At 43.5% G+C, this 20,472-nt stretch overlaps 1 protein-coding gene across 1 annotated transcript; it reads right to left on the bottom strand.

The window, feature by feature from the left end:
- Positions 1-1,148: 1,148 nt before the first annotated feature.
- On the bottom strand, positions 1,149-19,184 carry srp68 (signal recognition particle 68). The gene is made up of 16 exons (XM_015954326.3): positions 19,029-19,184; positions 18,530-18,596; positions 16,445-16,558; positions 16,009-16,204; positions 15,816-15,898; positions 15,602-15,711; positions 15,434-15,513; positions 11,702-11,842; positions 4,988-5,086; positions 4,833-4,897; positions 3,170-3,323; positions 2,821-2,915; positions 2,484-2,613; positions 2,329-2,404; positions 2,174-2,226; positions 1,149-1,609 (listed from the first exon to the last, which is right to left on the bottom strand). Exons 1-16 carry the CDS (start codon positions 19,114-19,116, stop codon positions 1,382-1,384), a joined length of 1,779 nt encoding a protein of 592 aa, XP_015809812.3. The 5' UTR covers positions 19,117-19,184; the 3' UTR covers positions 1,149-1,381.
- Between the last annotated feature and the right edge of the window lie 1,288 nt (positions 19,185-20,472).

Below are 20,472 nucleotides of genomic sequence, written 5' to 3'. Positions count from 1 at the left end.
AGGGATGGAGTATGAGGAACTTGGTACTGGTGTAAAAAAATCATCTCCACATGAGACTCGATGCCAACAGAGTTGAGTAACACGTAAAAATGCAGAAACAAAGTAAACTAAAACACACACACACACCCTGTTCAGGTATTCTACACACTCCCACTCACACACCCATATGAATGCTAAATGACCCGCACTTGTAAAGCCTTTCAGTGTCAGAGGACTCCAAAGCGCTTTACGCTACAGCGTATCATTCATCCACTCACACACACACATTTACACACTGATGGCGACGAGTACGATTCACTGAACAACCTGCTCAACCTGTAAAGCTACACACACCGACACACACACACCCCTGCTTTAAACAGGATGTCAGATTATAATCGTCATTCATCACTGACACCATTGGCTGAGCAACTAAATGAGGAACAGGAAATCAAGATTTGGTGCAAATTTATTTTAATCACAAGCCTGGAGACCAAATGAAAATCGGACATTCCTACCCACCTATCCTAGGATTTCATTCCCACATCCTGAATATCCGGGGTGATGGAGGGACTTTATTCTTTAACAGAAAACACTCAACAGGAAGGGAAAGGAAGTCAGACAGGTCAGAAGTCAGCACAGACCCACGCGGCAGTCGTGTAAAAAGCTTCAGCCCTGATCAGGCTCCGAGGCGCGGTGACAGCTGAGAAACGCTCGAGTCTGGAAAGTCAGGAGCATCACACGTTCCTCTAGCATGTCTGATCCACGAGAGCCTCGTCCAGGTTAGTCAACACATCCATTTCTAACTATTCTCATTCTACTAATCCTGTCAGGAGTCCAACACAAGTGGTCAAAGAAAACAAAAATGCTGATTGTTCACAAAGGTGAAGCGACTGGAGCGGGCCAACCAGCAGACGAGAAAACCAACGTCTGTCTTTGGTTTCGGCACCAACCCCCCTCCTCTTCCTCACCAGATCCTAGACGCACTCCTGTCCAGGTCTGAGTAGCTTGGCGTTAGAACGGCGATGACTTGGCAGGAATATTCCCGGTACTTCCTGCTGCTGCTGACAGATGACGATGCTGACCACGGCTCACACACGATGAGAGGAAGGGACAACATGAAGATGAAGACCTAAAAATGCCACGGTGGGTTAACTTAACTGAATGTCGAGACCCGAGAACGCTGACGCCTGCTTTCTTGCTCTGATGGACACGTTACAGGAGGATCTCCATCGTAATCATAACATCGTTTCTGAGCTCCCTTCCTCGGCTTTGGTCAACAGGCACTATGAATTAAAAACCTTTAAATGAAACTGAAATGATTCCAGCGGACAGGAGAACCAAGCGTGATTGGTGCTGAGAAACTCGGGTCCTGCTGCTCTGACGTGGCGCTCTTCCGTCTCTAGCTGCCAAATCCGAAGATGCCCTTGATGTAGCCGGTCAGGCCGCCCTTGCCCTTCTGCTCCACCTTGTCGTCCAGCGGTGGGAAGGTCACGTGGTTGAGGGCGAGGTCGAAAAACAGCGGCTTGCAGGGAATGGGCTGGAAGTCGGGGGGGAACTGGACCAGGTTGGGGTGTTTCCCTACGAGGGTGGTGTCCAGACGGAAGGTCTCCAGGTGGTCACAGAGAGGCTGAGGAGGAGCAGATGAGGGTGATTGCTTGTGTGTGGAGAAAGTTTGAGAGTTCGGAGAATCAGATTAGTCAGACATCAGTCACGGCTCCAAAGATGACACCCGTCATCTTGAGACAACTTTATAAATTTACCTTCACACAACTTAAATTTCACATTAGACGGATATTTGAATCAGCTATCTGTAGCACATCTAGTCTCAGCGCGTCCCCATTAAAAACAGGAGGGTTTGAAACTTTGACGAGTCAGCCATGACACCTCTTGCATCTCAGACTAGCTGTTAGCTCTTCAGTCTCTTCACATTTGTTTCCTTTCAGTCTTGCACGCTTGTTTTGTATCTTATTATCCATTTCATTCCTGTTACACATTTGGGTTCCTGTGTTCGCAGCACAGGAAGAGCTTCTCCGAACAGGGAGACTGTCCACGACAATAAAGCTTTGAATCCTAGAAGACCATTAGCTAAACACCAGTCCCTGGTTCACCAGATCTGTAGAAAACCCTTTAGAGGGAATCGAGCGTTGCAGTGCTCGTGTTTTAGGCGTGCCCGCTGTTTTTGTCCTCTTACCGTGTTGTCTTTCACCTGCTGCTGGCAGGAAGCTTCAGGAGGCTCATCGGTGTCTGAAACATAAGCACGCTTCCTCAGGATTGTGCAGTGCAGAAATGAAGAGACGCATCTTTGTGAGATAAAACCAAACAGCTGGTAAATAAAGAGGCACTCACCCAAAATAGCAGCAGCTTGAAGAGAGTATTTCTCAGCGTTGACTTCAGCAATGAGTTCCTGGACATCCGGCAAATCCTGCACAAAGTCCATCGGTGATCAGCTGCAGAAACCGTGGTTATAAAACTGCTGCCGAGCTCCGATTGGCTGCACTAACCTTGAGGCTGTTGTTCAGACTCTTGGCCTTAGACTGGACCTCCTTGGCGTATTTTAGCACCTTCTCATACAGGACCAGAGCCTCGCTCCACTTCTTCACCAGCACGTAAGATTGAGCTATAAAGAAACACCTGAGAGAAAAGGACGAAGCATCGACACGTTTACACAAACTACAGACGCCACTAAGAGACTTCCTGTACCAGTTTTAACAGAGGACCAGGATTTCCAGGTTGGACTAATTAGTAATAAGACATGATACACCATAGACGCAGAAAGACTTAAATATGGCTGATTAAAAACCCGTCAAACAACAAGGTGAATTTTATAGGACGGCAGACCTGTAGGCCTTGTAGACCAGAGTCTTGAGGGACACCTCCTTCTGGAAGGTGTGGTCGTCCTCGAGCCCCTGCAGGGTGGACAGCTCAGCCAGACTCTGAGGAGGTGGACAGACAAAGATGGATGGGGTGGAGTGCAAAGGGAGAAAAACAAGAAGAAAACCAAAGACTTTGACGTATGCACCCATTCAAAACGGAGATCAAATTATTTGATCACCCAGCTAAAAGGCTGAAGTTTGGACATCGCTTTGCGTTTCCTCAAACTGAAATTCAGAAACTGTCGCGAGAAAACAAGCGGGTTTGATTTAAACTACGACCAAACAAGCAGACGACACCATGTCTGCTTTCATACCTGCAGGATGATGTCATAGAGGCGGATGAGGTCTTGGGGACGGGCCCCCCTCTTGTTCTCGTCAGCCTCGGTCTCCTTCAGCTTAGCCTGCAGAGTGTCAGCCATGCTTTCGTTTCTCTTCACCAGCGTGCACAGCTTGATGTAGGTCAAATAACTGGAACGTAAGATCAGGTGAAACCAAACAGCTAAAATACAAACTTCAGATTTGCTACCGCTGCGCCGAGCGGTTCTGGGCTCGGATCAGATTAAACTTCAAAGGGCAACAAACTGTTTCAGTGAACAAAGAGCAGGTTACGACTCGCGGCCTTTGTTAATGTAGAAACAAGAGGAGACTCATGTTTAGAGTGATTGAAGGCTGTCTAAATTCAAATGCAGCCCACAGATGTGTCCTTTTCCCCACCTTTCAAGGACAGGTCTGGTGTGTCCTTCATGGCTGTCCATCTCCCCAAGATTTAACGCGGGTCAAACAGGAGATTTTATTACTAAAGCCTGGTTTATGCTTCTCCGTCAGCTCCGCAAGGGACAGACACGCACGGATTTACGGAAGCGTTTTGCTCTCATACTTCTCCGTCTCCTGGAGAGTGTTGCAAAGCAATTCCCCGGCAGGACAACAGAGGGCGTAGCGCTGTTCTGTGGTATCCTGTCATGTATCGGTCCAAGATCGTGTGTTTATATTGTGTTTTTTGTGTATATAAGAGACTTTTAACACGGACATATTTGTCTCTCATTCTCCCACCGCTTCATGCGCTCCCCACCTCTAAACCCACGTTTCCTGTCATTTCTGTCCACAAATAAAACGCTTGCTGCGCATCTTTTCACTCCTCCAGTCACGGGAGGATGAAACATTCATATTTTTAGAGTTTTTTCGCGAGGTATTCTTCAAGCTTCTCCATGTCTGCCGCTAGTTAAACTCGGCTCTCTTTGCAATGGCGGCGCTGTAAACAACAGCGGTGTCCTGACCAATCACAAGCTTTCGTAATCCGTCTCGTTCGACGGATGTTTAAAAAAGTGGGCTCGACTCCGTACGTACTTGCGTGCCTGCCGGAGCCCTACTCAAGGACGGATAATGGCGTTGCGTGTCTCCGCACTGACGCAGACGGAGAAGCATAAACCAGGCTTAAAGATGGAAAGCTTACAGCGGTTGGGTTGTCATTTAATAATTAAGAAAACCCTCGAAAACGAGCTAGTGTGGCGGAGCTTCCAGGAGAGAGCCTGTATTTGATATGGCGCCTTCTAGGGTTCTACAACGTTTTGATGAAAGAGCTCAAACTTGGCGTGGCTTGCATTATATTCAATTCAATTCAAGTTTATTTATAAAGCGCCAAATCACGACAAGAGTTGTCTCAAGGCACTTCACATAATAAACATTCCAATTCACAGTTCATTAAGCCAATCAGAAATAATGTTTCCTATATAAGGAACCCAGCAAATTGCATCAAGTCACTGACTAGTGTCAGTGACTATACAGCAATCCTCATACTAAGCAAGCATGCAGCGACAGTGGAGAGGAAAACTCCCTTTTAACAGGAAGAAACCTCCAGAGAATCCTGGCTCAGTATAAGCAGCCATCCTCCACGACTCACTGGGGAGTTTATATTAGTTCTACCTTCTAGAGTTTGGTTTAAACTGGATGGTCTATGAAGGTTGGTGGGACGACATTTACCTGTGCAGGTACTGAAGGTTGGACACCTTCCCACTCTCACCATCAGAGCTCCGCTCTCGCTGCTTCTACAAAGACAAACGGTAAACACTTAAAGCCACCGTCACACAGCTTGTATGCGTGTACAACTCACCTACATACTTCAGTACGTATCTTACCGCCTCGCTCTTGAGTTCCTCTCTTACAGCTTGGATGGTGTCTCTGCACTCGGCCAGCAGAGACTCATACAGATGCTCTTTGGTCTCCTCATTAGCTGCCTGCAAAACACAGTTAGAGCAATTTAAATTAAGTGGTTCTGGGGTCAAACCTGATAAAAGCAGGCGTGTATCACTGCGAACACCAGTGTTTTTTTTTTTATATACAGGTAAACCTTAGAAATCTGACAAACCAGCACTTCAGGCCACCAGAGTTTGCTGCAGCATAAAACAGTAAAAGCAGGAATGTGAGCGAGCCAAACCGTGGGAGACATGCAGGCATGCTGCATGGCGAGCTGGCGGTGCATTCCAACACATAACTCAACAATTAGATTCACAACTGTCTCAGAGTTCAGATCTCTGATTGACCGGATTGTTCTTTACCTCACTCGCTTTCATCAACACACTAATCCCAGTGATGAGCCAAAATGTGCAGGATCAGTTATAATAGGAGAAGCCTTTTTAATATGAAGACACATCAAAAGTTATGGCGAAAAAAGTAATGACCCCTTATTGTAGTTTCTTTTCGAAACAAGATAAGTTAGAAAGCCAAACTACGGATGCTTTCTGTTCACCATGGCTCAATTATGGTCGACCACACCCAACTAGGAGTGAGAATGTTTTATGCCCTTCTAAACTAAACACACCTTGTAGTCACCGAGTCATAAATGAACTCCACAGTAGACCAAAGTATTCTAGAGACAGACGTTACTCCGAAACAGGACCAAACAGGATAATGATCCTAAACAAGTCAGCAGATCTGTAACAGAGCGTGGGTAACTCCACCACCCCGTCAATCAGTGACCAACAGTCTTTTGATGTTGTTTCTTTGGTTTGATACACTTGGAACAGAAACAACATTGGTACTAAAAAGGGGCGGCAGATCTCAGAGGACCAATTCTCAATGGATTTGGAGTGTTTGGCTGGAAAACATAAGTTATCCAAGCACGTCCAACTGGGAGGAGGTCCAAGGGAAGACCCAGGACATGCTGGATAGACTAAAATGTCTTGGCTGGCCTGAAAACACCTAAGGGTTCCCCCAGAGGAGCTGGCCAAGGTGGTTGGGGAGAAGGAAATCTGGGCGTCTTTGCTTAGGCTGCTGCCCACACGACCCCACCCCGGATGGACAGACGGACGGACGGATAAATAGATGGATGAAATAACGGGGTCGTCTTTAATTGGTCAAATGTTTGAACTGATTTGGAATGGATTTGTGCTAATGGCGTTTGTACAGTGTTTTCAATAATGTGGTGCTTTAATTTTCACAAACATCTTTATTTTTGGATTATTTCTTAATGGTGAACTTAATGCATTGTTCATTTGAAGGATTTAACACTTTGAAAGCTGGGGAAGCATTTATTTTACCGTCAGGCTACGTGAAACCCTGAAACTAAGCAAGTCGTTTCCGTTTTTCACTCTTTAGGCAACTGATGGAAAAAACAGATTCAGCCAAATGTATCTCAAACTGAGAAGTCATCAGTAAAGTGTTTTATTTTAACTTCAACAAAAGGTCTGGAGGACTCAAAACAGGAATGCTGAAAAACCCTGGTTGTAATAATTACAAACAGATGACTCAAAAACCGTCTCTAACCCACCCAGAGGCATGACATTACTCAGTGCCGACACCCTGTCAAGGCCCAGAATGACCAGCTCAACCTGTTGAGCATCTTTGACTGTTCAGAGTCAGAACTAATCTGATCAAAGTGAGGGAATGCACTTCAGCTGATGAGACCCCAGCCAGAGGGAGGAGCACCCACTGGCCATTTGATTCGGATCAGCTGCAACACAGGGAAGACTAAGATGGTTTTGTGTTTAATTCTGAAGAAAAAAAAGGAAGTGCACAACACCAGAGGTTTTAATTTGAGCTCACACATGGCTTTGGTCGTGATCAGTAGCAGCCACCTCATGCCCAAAAAGCACCTAAACTCCACAGCTGACCCAGAAGGGTCCATTAGAAGGCGGAAGGTGTGTAGAAACTCTGAGACTTGTACGTCCACAGAGACCAGTGGCTGGGTGGAGCCCTGTATGCATGCCAGGGTTGAAATGCACAGAATGTGGAGGAGTGACGAGAGACGCCGCATGCCTCCGACCTGAGTGGCTGAGGGTGTGACAGGAAGGTCTGCAGGGAATGCTGAGCAGGGAGGCACTAAACAAGAAGAATGACTTGTGGCGATGCTGATGGGATGTGTGATGCTGTGAAGCCAAGAGCGCCACACACAGATGACTTTAGAAGCTGCACTAGCTTCCTGGACGTACTCAGGTGAAGGTGTTTTTTAATGGTAAATGATCTGTATTTGAATAGCGGTGGAATATTCAGGGTGTCTGGTCCTGGATCAGAAGAAAACGACCAGTAAAGCTCTTGTGCGAAGACTTTTAGTACGTTTAATATTCAAGTGACTAAGAAACAAGGTCTTGAAGCTCATGGGGACATCAGGATACTCTGGAAACTCCTTCATGAATGCAAAGTGCAATTTGTAGCCAATAATCGCAACCAATGAGATTGCTGCTATGCAAAATATAGATGTCACAAGTTTTGGATTCTTTGCAATGATCATCATCATAATAATCATCATCAGGGGTGTACATAACTAGTATGCAGGTATACATGTGTGGCAACACTGTACTAGGGCTGTCAACATTAAAGTGTTATTATGTGTTAACGTATTAATGCATTTTTGTTTTATTTTATTTTGAAATTCTATTGCTCGCTGACTCAAAACACAGTTTCGAAATTTGCCAACAACCATTCTGCACGTACACGTTAGAGACCGAGCGCCGGACAATAACTCCATAAGGATGTATATCCATCATATACCGTAAATCTTCTAATATCGGCCTGTATTCAATTAACGGCCGGGTCTCATATTTTGGCCGGTGTCGGAGTCGGCGGAGGTGAATAATGGCCGGTCTCTTATTGTGGCTGGGTGGAATGTGGTAACAAGCAAGTACGGGGGGCGGTTGTGTCATCGTCTCACTTTTGATTTGCTAGTGATAGACCGCGAGGGTAACTTTAACCATGCGGAGACGAAGAGGAGGCGAAAATTTGATATCAAGTTCAAAGAGAACGTGCTGATTATGCTGCAGAACACTGGGGATCAATAGGGGTTGTATGAACTAGTCGACTTCACTATAGTGACATTTTATGCCTGTCATCGACTAGTCGCTGTCACGTGATAATGACTGGCAAGATGCAGTCCTCGGAAAAGACAGCAGCCTCCTGCGCTCGGGGGGGGGGGGGGCAACGCGCTGTGCCAGAGCGTCGGTACTGACACGCGATCGTTCATGTCGGTTCATTTCCTTTAATGTTTTCTGTCTTTTATTTGCGCCTGATGTGTTTCGCTGCTGTGGAGCGGGGTGCATCACCTTGTCCTCCGGTGACGCACCGATCACTGATGCAGCCGCCAAGCAGGGAGCACTCCGCTGTTTTTGCGGTCGGTAGATCTGCATCCTGAGCACGGCCACAGTAACATTATCAAATCAGGTGTCGCCACCTCAAAAACTAATTTAACACGCGATCGTTCATGTCGGTTCATTTCCTTTAATGTTTTCTGTCTTTTATTTGCGCCTGATACGTTTCACTGCTGTGGAGCGGGGCGCATCACCTTGTCCTCCGACGCACAGATCACTGATGCGGCCGCCAAGCAGCGAGTACTCCGCTGTTTTTGCTGTCGGTGGATCTTTTAGAACTGCAGTTCAAAGGTAACTCATAAGGTGAATATATATGAACCCAGGTAGCAGTTTTTCTTTAGGATTGAGAGGAGATGCAGGAAGATAATAAACAGGCAGGACAGAAAAATAGTCAAATAAAAACAAGTTAGTTTTTGTACCTGCTGGTTGCAACAAACAGACACCATTGAAGGTAATCAGAAGTGAGGAACAGAAAATGAAATAATTATTTTAATGTTTAGAGCAGCAGGAACTCCGAGAGGCTGCAGACGCATCAGTGAGTTTGCGGCCGCTGCGCAGGGGGAGGGGGGAGAGGGCTGAAGCAGAAACTACCGTTGTTAAAAGAAATGTGTTTAACTTTGAAAATGTGGGCGCAATTTTAATTGTCAAAAACTCCAGCGAACCATTAGTTCATTTTGCTCAGATAGAAATAGAGGCCTGCCTTTAATTCTGGCCCTCCTTCCAATAAAGGCCTGGAGCTTGATGAGCTTGAGTCAAATACAGGCCCGGGCCTGTATTAGAGAATTTACAGTATGTCCATCACACGTGGTGCAGTAGAAAAAATGGGTTGATGAAAAGGTTTCCTTTCTTTCGTTGTTATCGTCTATCGAGTAGCTTAATACTAGAGTCATTACTTACGGTCAACCAATCGAAAACACAGACTCAGGCACGAAGCCCTCAAATCTCAGTAGCCTTAAGATGTTGTAGCAAAGGGAGGCAGACGAAACGGTCGCAAAAAAGGTTACAGTAGTTCACCAGCACAATATTTTGGTTTTTACAAGTCTGACAAAATACATTCGTTCGCTAAATTTGTTTCGGAGGCTGAGCCACATTCTTCAGCTGACAGAGATGCATATTTGTTGAGTTTGTTTTCTTTTCTTTCGTAGCGTCGTTACAACTAACAGATTTAGCTTTCTGTCTCTGCTGCTAACGTTCGGTCTCTCGTGCACAGCACAGAGAGCAGATCTGGACTTACCGTAGTAACACTAGGTGGACTTGAAAGCGCAACTTATCTTCTTTTAAAAACTTGAACTGTTGTGGAGTTACGGTAACTCAAACAAGAATATAAAACGAGTTCAGTGTTATGTGAGAAAAACAATCATTCAGGTGGTCCAGAAAACCGTCCAGGCAGCCCACCTTGGTAAAACGAACTCTGTATACATGTTGTATGTTAGTAAATGCATTTCAACGCCATTTTTACCTTCAGCTTTTCTCCTCACATTTTTATTAGAGTAGAAGGCAAAAGGATTTTTTTATAAAGCGCCTGGATAAAAATCACAACCACTAAAATTATTTTTTAAAAATGGGAGAAAAAAATAGCTTTAATGTTTTGAAGCTATTTTGTCATTTCCTGTCATGTTTGTAAATACATATAATGAATAATGAACTAAACTAAAATCGCAAATCAAACTGGAATCGCTATTTCTGTTAGGAATAGGATCGCAATCCAATCTTTTCCAGAAATTGTTCAGCCCTTGTAAAATGATGTTTATGTGAAGTACTGGATTTAATTCCGTTTTTGTGTTCTTTACGTAAATTAGCTCATGAATAGTATTAAATGGCCAGGTCACCTGAACAGAAAGCCCCCGACTGCCAGCGTTTAAGTGTTTTTACTGTTTTTTTGAAGAGTCACAGAACATTGTGCTCTATGACCATGTAAACACCACAACTACCAACAGAAAGTCGGCTCACTTCTTACATCAGGAAGAATCTGCGCGTTTCCAGATTTTTCCATTCTTTTGCAATTTGTTGTTCAGGTGTGAGCTGTAGAAGCTTTTCTGGTTTGCACCTCACGTTGCTCGTAGCGACGTTCCAAACTGATCTTCTATTTCATGGATTGTCTGCATCATGATCACGTGAGACGTACACAGGTGAAAATAAACTTTATAGGCATGATGTTTACTCTCAAGGGGAGCACGCTCGTTCCCAAACCCGCCATGTTAAAAAATGCAATCAATGGCTTTAGTCTCTGTGAGTAAAATAGTTTTTATTGCATCTGCAGGAGCTTCTGTGCGAGTATTTGTCAAACAAAGCCATCAGCAAGCAGTGGGGACCGTGGTGACAGGCCAAGGACAAATGCATGCCTATTTTATGGAACTGCATGGCGTTGTCTTCTCTGACAACTCTGATACAAATCACCAAAGCAGGTGGAAGGAGGGGAGAGGAGACAGAAGCTACAGAGGAATTCTTCTGTAGAACAATCAGCACTATGTCAATCATGGTTTTGGGTGTTGCAACAACCAACATCTGTCAGCTAATTTATTAAAAACATGGAAAAATCTTAAGGCATGGTGCTATAATTATCTGTAATTAATTAGTGAAAATAACATTTTTATTTCTTGTTGATGCGACTGGTTTGCAGCCCTGCCAACCTTGTCAAAATGTTTTGAGTACCACTTGTGCGGCGTTTTTCCACACACTTTTGCAACTCCATTGCTTTTCACGCTGTAATCTCCCCATTCACTGGATGGAAAATTACACACACACACACACACACACACACACACACACACACACACACACACACAACACACAACACACACACTTTACCTTACCAGAACAGCAGCGAGTGGCGAACCGGAGGGAGAGAGGAGCAGCGGGCAGGATGAAGCGGGGGGGGGGGGGTTACGCTACAGGTTAGGCAGGATAGTTTTTCTCTGCTTTTCTACGATGATTGGCTTAAACTTCTTCACCACGCCGCCGAGTCGTGTTGTCAGACTTGAGTACCACACGTGCATATTTGCCACAGAACTCAACTCACGTATCCGCAGCTTTTTGTGTAGTTTAGAGGGGCGAGTCGTACCAGCGTAAACAGATGCCAAATTGCGTACTGGCTACACAAAATGCGTACAGGTTGGCAGGTCTGGGTTTGTACAATTTTCTTTTCCACAAAGCACCAACCATCTGTAATGGTTCAGCTCAAGCTAGCTTCACAGACACAAGCATGGAGTTTGGGCAAACTCGGCAGTAAAACACGGCGTTTACAGCAGCTAACAAGCAACAACCACTGACCTGAGCGATGGCAGCTTCATTGTCTGCCAGGCCCAACAGAAAAATTCGGGCCTTGTCGATCTTCACAGGTACCGTCCGCCCTCTCCACTCCACCTCGCTCATGGTGGTAGCCTGCTTGGTTCTGGCCTGAGTGATCAGGGCCTGAAGAGAGAGGGAAACAACAGATACGATTAAAATATTTTGTCATCAGCAGCTAGAACCCAAGAGTCAACATATTCACTGCGAGTAGCCCCTGCAGTGCTGTTAGACATTGCAAATCATATTTTGTCTCGTCTCTTCATGTTCTGGACGTCACTAACCAGGTACTATAAAACCTGTAAAATGGTGCTACCCATCACTTTACATTCAATCATGTATTCTAATTAGAGCTGGACGATGAGGAAAACTATCCTAACACCATGATAATTCTCACGTCGGCCCGTACTGATACACATCAAAACTCATTTCATCTGTGTTTAATGTTCCCTGGTACTAATAAATGAGGTAAAGGTAAATTATTTAGAGATGTACACTCGTATACTACAATACAGTTTTTATCCCAGTTACTTCAACCAAAGTTCAGCTGTGCAACATCCAACGAATGAGTAGTGTTTGAATTGACCATAATAAAATGATGTTGACTTAACTCTTTAAAACCTCACCAAGAAAAAACAAACAATGAAAAATTTCCTCCTTTTTCATTGTTTGATTTGGGGAAATAATGGCTTTATTTTAATGTAAATTATTAATAGTAATAAAATATTAATTGTAACAATTTAAGGTAATGATAATGCTATGTTACCCCTTTATTTAAAACAACTCCATATTCTTTAGAGTTTTTCTTGTTAAGCTCATTTAATGTTTCAATGAGATTTAAGATGGGCTCTACCAATTAAGCATTTTCTGTTGTTTGAATTTTTCTTTAGTCATAAACAATTACAGATTTATGGTTATTTTATGCAAACACGTAAACTGAACGAACGTTCTGTGTTTTTGTGAGAAATAAACATTCGGACAACTATCTGAAAGCTATTTTTGCCTTTAGATTTAATCTTTGCATTGTTAGAGTAATAGCTTTTAATGTTTTAATGGTATGATGTCATTTCCTGTCATGTTTGTAAACATTACTGTACATTGTGAATTTTGTGCTGAAGCTTGATTTGAGTAATCTTATGATATCTGCCTCTTATTACTTTTACAAACTCCAATTAGTTTTTACAGTATTTGGAAATTAAATAATGTCCCAAAACGCAGAACACTGTAATCGTTTAGTTTTGACAATTATTTACATTATATGATTTTTGTCTAAAGTTCTCACCTTTCTAAAAAAACAAACAAAAAAAAAAGTTCTACACGTGTCAGCTTTGTGTTTATTTAATATTGTAGTTTTGATTTGTTCATTGACTGACTGACTTTATTATGTCTTTGTGATGTGTGTTCCACAAATTAATTCCTGTCACTGAGCCGGTTTGTTCCTTTACTTTTGTTTGTTAACGATTAGGGATCCTCCAATCCAAGTGCGTTATTTTCAAGGGATCTGAATCGGGTGAAAAAGATCCTCTACATCAGTATTCTCCACTTCTTGGAAGAAAAAAACATTATGTCACACTTTACAGCAGGCAGGGATTCAGACATCAAAGCATGTAGCTGTTAGCTAGTAGGCTAACGCAGAGCTAACGTGTCTCCACAGAAGAGCTGGAGTGTCTGTTTTGGTGGTATTTTAAACCGGACAGTGAAGGCAGTGTAACAGCCACTTGTGATGTGTGCATACTGGGCATTCAACATGCTGGAAAAAACAGCTGCATGTTAAGCAGGCTTCAAAATTAACTACTTTGTCCTCTGCCTTTTTCCCCCTTCGGGCGTCGCCACAGCTAATCTTCAGTCTGCATTAAAGGTGCATTATGTAGAAATGACGTAAAAATGACATCCTGTAGTAAAATTTGGTTACTGCTGGGTTTACCCCAGTGCTTTATAAGCCTGGCGGCCCGCCAGGCTAAGCCTCATGCCCCGACCCAACCCCACGAACGGCGCAGCGGAACGTGTGCAACCACCCCACCCCGCTCTCACAGAGGAGAGCGCAACCCCCCCTCCCCCAACTTTGATACTAATGTTTTACCGAGTATTCTTTATTATTGTCTGTGTTTGCTTAAACTTTTTTGCTGTTTGTTTTGTAAAAAAGCAGCAATGTGACTAAAATCCAACATTTTAAAGATTTATTACAATTACTTGCATAAAGCATGGATGCAAATTTCGGCGGGCACGATTTTTTTGGCACAACACCGGCCATGGCACCACGCACCTCCCCCGTCACGCATCACTTTAAACTATGATCACCTTCGCTACTTTTATATATATTCTTAATATTAATATGTTTTTAAATAATTCCAAAACATGGGATGTTTTGAGCAGATAAGCTAAGTAAATGTCAAATAAATAAATAAATAGGGGTGCACAATATATCTGCATCAATATCGGCCGTTGTTAGACATTTGGGCCAATATTAACAACCAATATTTTTTCCATCTTGCTTCTGTTTCAGGGGCTGATGTGTATTTGTTTAGTCATGTGACAGTGATTGTAATCATCTCAGAAGTGTAAATGTGTGTGGTGTGTACATAATCGTATGAATTCAGCTTTAAGCCGGGCATACACTGTGCGACTTTTTCACTTTTTTTAGCAGATTTTCCACTCGTGCGAGAATCCACGACATCGGGGCGAGTTTTGCGCCGAGCGGTCGTGTAGTATACGGGGGGTTACGAGAGGCGATTAACACCACGTGACCAGCTACCGATCAGCAGTCGTGAGATCGCACGGACATCTGGTGTGTTTAATATTTTGCTCGTCCCTCGTGAGGGTATCGCACTGTTGAAGCGGCGCTGCGAGCAGCTGCGACCCAAAAAGTATCAGAACCGCTCACGGTGCATGCGCAATCCTGCATCAACACCGCTCGCCCGCTATTTCCCTAATAACACACGTTGTTCGTTTTTGTTTCTACACGTTTTTTTACTCACAAAGATTGTCAAGAGAGCGTGTTTGTCGTGTTCATGTCAAATTAAACTGATCACAAACACAGATTTACTTTCTTTATTTCGTTTTCCTCATCCAACCCCCATAAATCCCTGTGTGTCCTCCTGCAGCACTCCCAAAGGACAACAGGCAAAACAAGACAAGAAAGCCTGACGTGTTGGGTAAAATCTGCTATTTTTAGCATATTTTTAGGTCCGACGTGTTGCTACCAGACGTACAGTGTGAGCAGTCAGGTCGCATCCGAGAACTGGGTCGCACAGTGTGAGCGCATGACTCGTGAGATCTGCTCTGCGAGGAAGTCGTACAGTTTGAGCTGAAGCTGAGTGCTGCGAGTGAAAAAGTCGCAGTGTCCGCCTGGCTTTAATGATTTTCATTTCATACAAAAGGCCGTTCCTGCAGTGAAACAAAAAGGGCCACAACGACCGCCGCTGGAGGTAGGCGGTGGGATTAAGACTCCTGTCACTCAAAAACAAAAAATAGTGGATGAGTTTATGTCTTACATGTCCCCCAAATTTATACACAATAGGTTATGTATGGAATAATTCTTGTGACAAATGCTGAGAGATTTAAAGAGAAGTTTGCTTTATGCAACAAAGAAACTGATTTAGCTAGTTTTCCTTTTATATTTTTTACGTCACGTATTGACGAGTGAACGTAACGTGAACATTTCTGTGTGGAATCTGTGTTTATGACTAACACAGCCACATTATCCAAGACTGACTTCACCTCTAGTTTCTCAGCCATCATGCCTCCTCCTCCACCAGTCAGCCTCATCTGCATCAAGTCATTGATGGCATTCTGATCACCTGCAATGTCACAGCAAAAACGTTTTAAAAAAATGGGTTTGTGTCAACCCAAGAGCATGGCCGACATTCAGAACCGCAGCAGACTGACCGATGTTGTAAGCACAGTAGCGGATGTTGGGGGAGATCTCGTCGACACGCTGACGATACAGAAGAGCCAGGTCCTCAGTGAACGCGCTGGCCAGCTTCTCATAAATGGTCCTGACACGAAACAGGGTAAATGTTCACCAATGCTCAAAAACCTGGATATAAATGGTGACGCCCACTCAATCTGCCACTGTAGGAAGAAATGTGATAAAGCGTACTTGCACTTGTTAAAGGCCTCCATAGCACGCTTCCACTCCTGCAGCTCAAACTCCACCATCCCAGTCAGGTAAGCAGTGTAGGCCTAAAGATGAAAATGAATACTTTACATAAAAATGGGGGGAATGTTTTTACAGCTTGTGCATCTCGTTGTGCACAGGCACCCAGTTCATGCACTTCAGCTTCATATCATACCTGCGCCTCCAGTTTGGTCTTAGCATCGACACGAGGGCTCTCACACAGCTTCTCCAGCTTCTCGCTGTGTTTGGCAGCTTTGCGTAATCGTGCGAGCAGGTGGAAACGCTTCCTGGGTTCAGTGTTGGCCTCTTGTTTCAGCTGCATGGCGTAGCTCCATGCACGCTCTGCTTCCATCAAAACCACCAAGAGATACCTGAGGAGGAAGGGAGCGGGGAACCCACGGTTGAACTCGCCGAAAACGTTTTAAAGTTTTTACCTGAAACTGAGTTTCCCCGTCATGGCTAAAAATGTGTTCACCTATACAACAAGATTTACTTTTTTCTTCTTCAGAAAACTCACAGGAATAATTGGCAAGGAAAACTCCAAATCCTGCTAAACCAAGCGGCCCTACAGCATGAGAGGAATATTTTTCATTTCAAACGTCAATGCCAACCTGCTGTCAGAAAGCATTTCCACGGTGACCTTCTTTCCAACAAACTTGTGTCGGTTCCCCATCTTAAAGCCGAGAGTCTTGCGAAGTCGGCGTAGCCTACGGGAGCAGTAGCCTCTGAAAAATAAAATAAAACTGTTGTAGGAGCAGTTTTCTGAGAAGACCCAAACAGGTGCCAACTTTAAGATGTTAGGAAACGTCCACGAGGATGAGAACCTTTCGACAGGTAACAGGCATTAGTTGTCAAATAGATCAACAAGACTTCTGAAAACACTTCTACACTTTTGTTAGAATGAGAACTGACCGTTTTCTTCTAGTTAATAGGTAAACACCACTTTGAGACATGAAATCAGTTTTGGTCTACAAGTCCAATCTAATCCCCTTGTGCCATCATTGTGTTATTATTGTGTTACTAAACATTATTAACTTAAAGAGAAGGCAGCAGGTTTTTTGGTGACTTGTACCATTTTGTTTGTTTTAATGTAGGTTTTGTGTTAGATTTAAGTAAACAAGTAAAAATTACTTGTATAAAGGGGTAGGGATATATAAGTTTCCACTTCAGCCTACTCCTTTTCAAACACAGATGGGATGATATGTATTTTTTCTGTTTGTGGTACTTTTAAAAAAATTATGTATGTTTTCTTTGTTTGAAATAAACTAAACTAAACTAAGAAGTGTTACGATAAAATGTATTCTATTTGTGTGTATCTTAATGGCCAACTTGCCAACGCCGGGTCGGGGGAGAGGTCCTACCTCAAGTGGAGGAGTTTAAGTATCTCGGGGTCTTGTTCACGAGTGAGGGTGGGAGGGATCGGGAGATCAACAGGCGGATTGGTTCGGCGTCTGCAGTGATGCGGACGCTGAGCCGATCTGTCGTGGTGAAGAGGGAGCTGAGCCAGAAAGCCAGGCTCTCGATTTACCGGTCGATCTACGTCCCAATCCTCACCTATGGTCATGAGCTTTGGGTAATGACTGAAAGAACGAGATCGTGGATACAAGCGGCTGAAATGAGTTTCCTCCGTAGAGTGGCCGGGCTCAGCCTTAGAGATAGGGTGAGGAGCTCGGACATTCGGAAGGGACTCGGAGTAGAACCGCTGCTCCTCCGGATCGAAAGGAGTCAGTTGAGGTGGTTTGAGCATCTGGTCAGGATGCCTCCTGGACGCCTCCCTGGGGAGGCGTTTCGGGCATGTCCTGCCAGCGGGAGGCCCCCGGGTCGACCCAGGACACGTTGGAGAGGTTACATCTCCAATCTGGTCCGGGAACGCCTTGGGGTCCTGCCGGAGGAGCTGGTGGAGGTGGCTGGGGAGAGGACGGTCTGGAGCTCCATAGTTGGGATGCTGCCCCCGCGACCCGGACCCGGATAAGCGGAGGAAGATGACGACAAATCTTAATGGTGTAGTTGTAGAGGGAATAAAAGAAGTTTTAGATTTGCTAAAAAGCCTGAATATTTACCCTTTTGTACCAATGCACATAAATGTGCTTCTTTAATATATTCTGCAAGACTCAAAGTGCAAATTGTACCCCTGCATTCTAATGTGTGTAATAAATTGGATTTTTATGAATCTGGGGAAATCATCACTTGCAGAAATGCAGGAAAACAAAGAAAGGTTCTACGTTTCTACCTTCCAAAATTTGTCCACAAACAGATTTCCATATTTCAGACAATGAGGGGCAATTTTCACATCCAAATACAAACACTTGTGTCCATTTGCCAGGATTTAACACTTGGAAACTCTGGGTGCCACAAAAATACTAAATGACAGTCTTGTATTAATAGAATTGTAAAGCTTTAAGCTGTTAGACAGCCTGCTTGCATGATAAAACAAGTTTATGTTTTAGTAGGTTCTCAGACATCACTTCAAAAATCAAAACACCAGCATTAAAATTGCGGCTTGACATAAGATTCAGTACTATATACAGCCGAAGTGAAAATTACTCAGATTCAGATTATTTTAAAGAAACTAATTACCATTATGAAACATAAGGTGGATTCGATTCTGCACGTGGAAGATACTAAAATAAAATCTTTTTTTTTCAATGCTGTGTAGAAACGTTTACTTCACCTTCCAGCTAATAAAAAATGCTGACCTGTATCTTTGGTAGTCTCCATGTCTGAGGCCATGCTGCTGCTGGGACTCCTTGATTATTTGTAGGACTGTAATTCAGCGTTAAAGAGAGAACAACTGCACCAGTGCTGAAACAAACACACATGGATTGTTTCATTCTCAAACAAACACACATGGATTGTTTCATTCTCAAGTTTAAACCGTCTGTGCGGCGTTGGAACTGGATGAATGAACTAAAAGTCCGCTAGTAACAGGAATTTATTAGCTAACATGTTTTAAACAAAACAAACTTCAAGTTATACCTGTCTACGGCGTTATAAAATAGCATAATTTATCCGAAATGTCAAGGTAGAAAACAAAAATCCGACATTTTAAACGTTTACTGCGTTGACAGACTCCCTCAATTTGACACGTAGTCTAAAGACGCTAGCCTTTTCTGTAAGCTAATGTTAGCTTCTGAGAAAGAAACGGCTAAGAAAGGTATCAAATCTCTGTTCCACATATTATTATGTAAAGGATACTTTCCAGGCCAAGTCCCTGCTCTGGGATATTCTCCTTATTTTCCTCCGTGAGTGATATTTTAGCTTCGTTTTGCTTGTCTACGGCCATGTCTACTAACTAGCTAACAGCGACGCAATAGCACCAAGAGTACACGGTCAGTCACCGGATGTGAAAGATCAGAAACTGACCAATCAAAGGACAGACGTTTGGCCCCGCCTCCGGAGTGTGGGCCTTGCCGCCTCACTGGCGCTACCGTAGTGGCTGGCCGCCATTTTAGATGGGTCTCCATTCGCCCCCATTGCATTCATTTTTACTGAGGAAGAGACTTAACCAACTAAAAATCACATTTTATCAAACTTTTTCACAAAATACGACACAAAGTATGACATACTTAAATTCTGAATATTATTAAACAAAAAAAGTAAATATGAAATCCCATCAGGTAGGCTAGCAAAGAAATCCTACGTGATCTCTTTTGAATATTACTCCGGTTATTGTAACTGCAGGACGCACAAGAACGGGCATGGCCCACTCTGCATTGACTTTGGATAGTGAGAAGACCCAATGGGGAGTCTACCTTCATGTTTATGGTGTGGACCGACACTGACTTCCATTCATTTTAGTGACTCCACCATTGGTTAGGGTTAGGCTAATTAAAGATGTAGATCATTTGACAGACAGTAGCAGCATTTAGAAAATAGAATTGAATAGAACAGCCTTCATAATCGTTGTACAGGGTACAGCAAAATTGGAGTGCCACTCCCTTTGGTGCAAAATGTAAAAGAATACAAAAAAATACAGAAATAATATAATTGTAAAATCAACAGTAATACGTACAATTATATACACAGAATAGCAGCATTTTTATTGTAGCAGCATTAGCTGGAATCTGTGCAGGTCACTATTGTAAGCAGTAAAGTAAAATGTGATTATGAACATGAGTAATTATTTCATATTTTTCAGTAAAACCACATGAAGCTGACTTCAATAACCTGCTGAAGCAAGTGTCACACTTATGATCACCATGATAACATGATGTGTCCTCCAGAATGCCCAGAGCTGAATCAGGACGTCTGAACAACAGAACCTTTACGAAGTTGTTTTTTTACTGCAGGACTGTTAACTTGCATCTGTTTGATATCAGTAATTCAACATCTGAGGTCAAACTGGGATTAGAACCTTTCCTTGAAGACAGAACGAGAAATGAAGATTTATTAATGATAAAATATCAGCATACAAATAACTAGAACAGTAACAGGTCACACTGCTGCCTTTGCATTGGTGGAGCTGCAGGTGTGGTCAGTGATGGAGTAAAAGCTGGTACCGGTAATTGGACTGATGTGGTGAGCCTGTCAAAATAAAATTCATATTTAAGTGATCAGGAGTTTATGACGTTCCAAAGCTAATGCTAGCACTGCAGCAACTTTTTCTGCAGTTTCCTGTAATGTCAAGCTTCTGTATGAA

The sequence above is a fragment of the Nothobranchius furzeri genome, chromosome 7 (assembly GCF_043380555.1).
Source record: "Nothobranchius furzeri strain GRZ-AD chromosome 7, NfurGRZ-RIMD1, whole genome shotgun sequence".
Taxonomy (NCBI): domain Eukaryota; kingdom Metazoa; phylum Chordata; class Actinopteri; order Cyprinodontiformes; family Nothobranchiidae; genus Nothobranchius; species Nothobranchius furzeri.
This window is presented reverse-complemented; position numbering and strand designations above follow the sequence as displayed.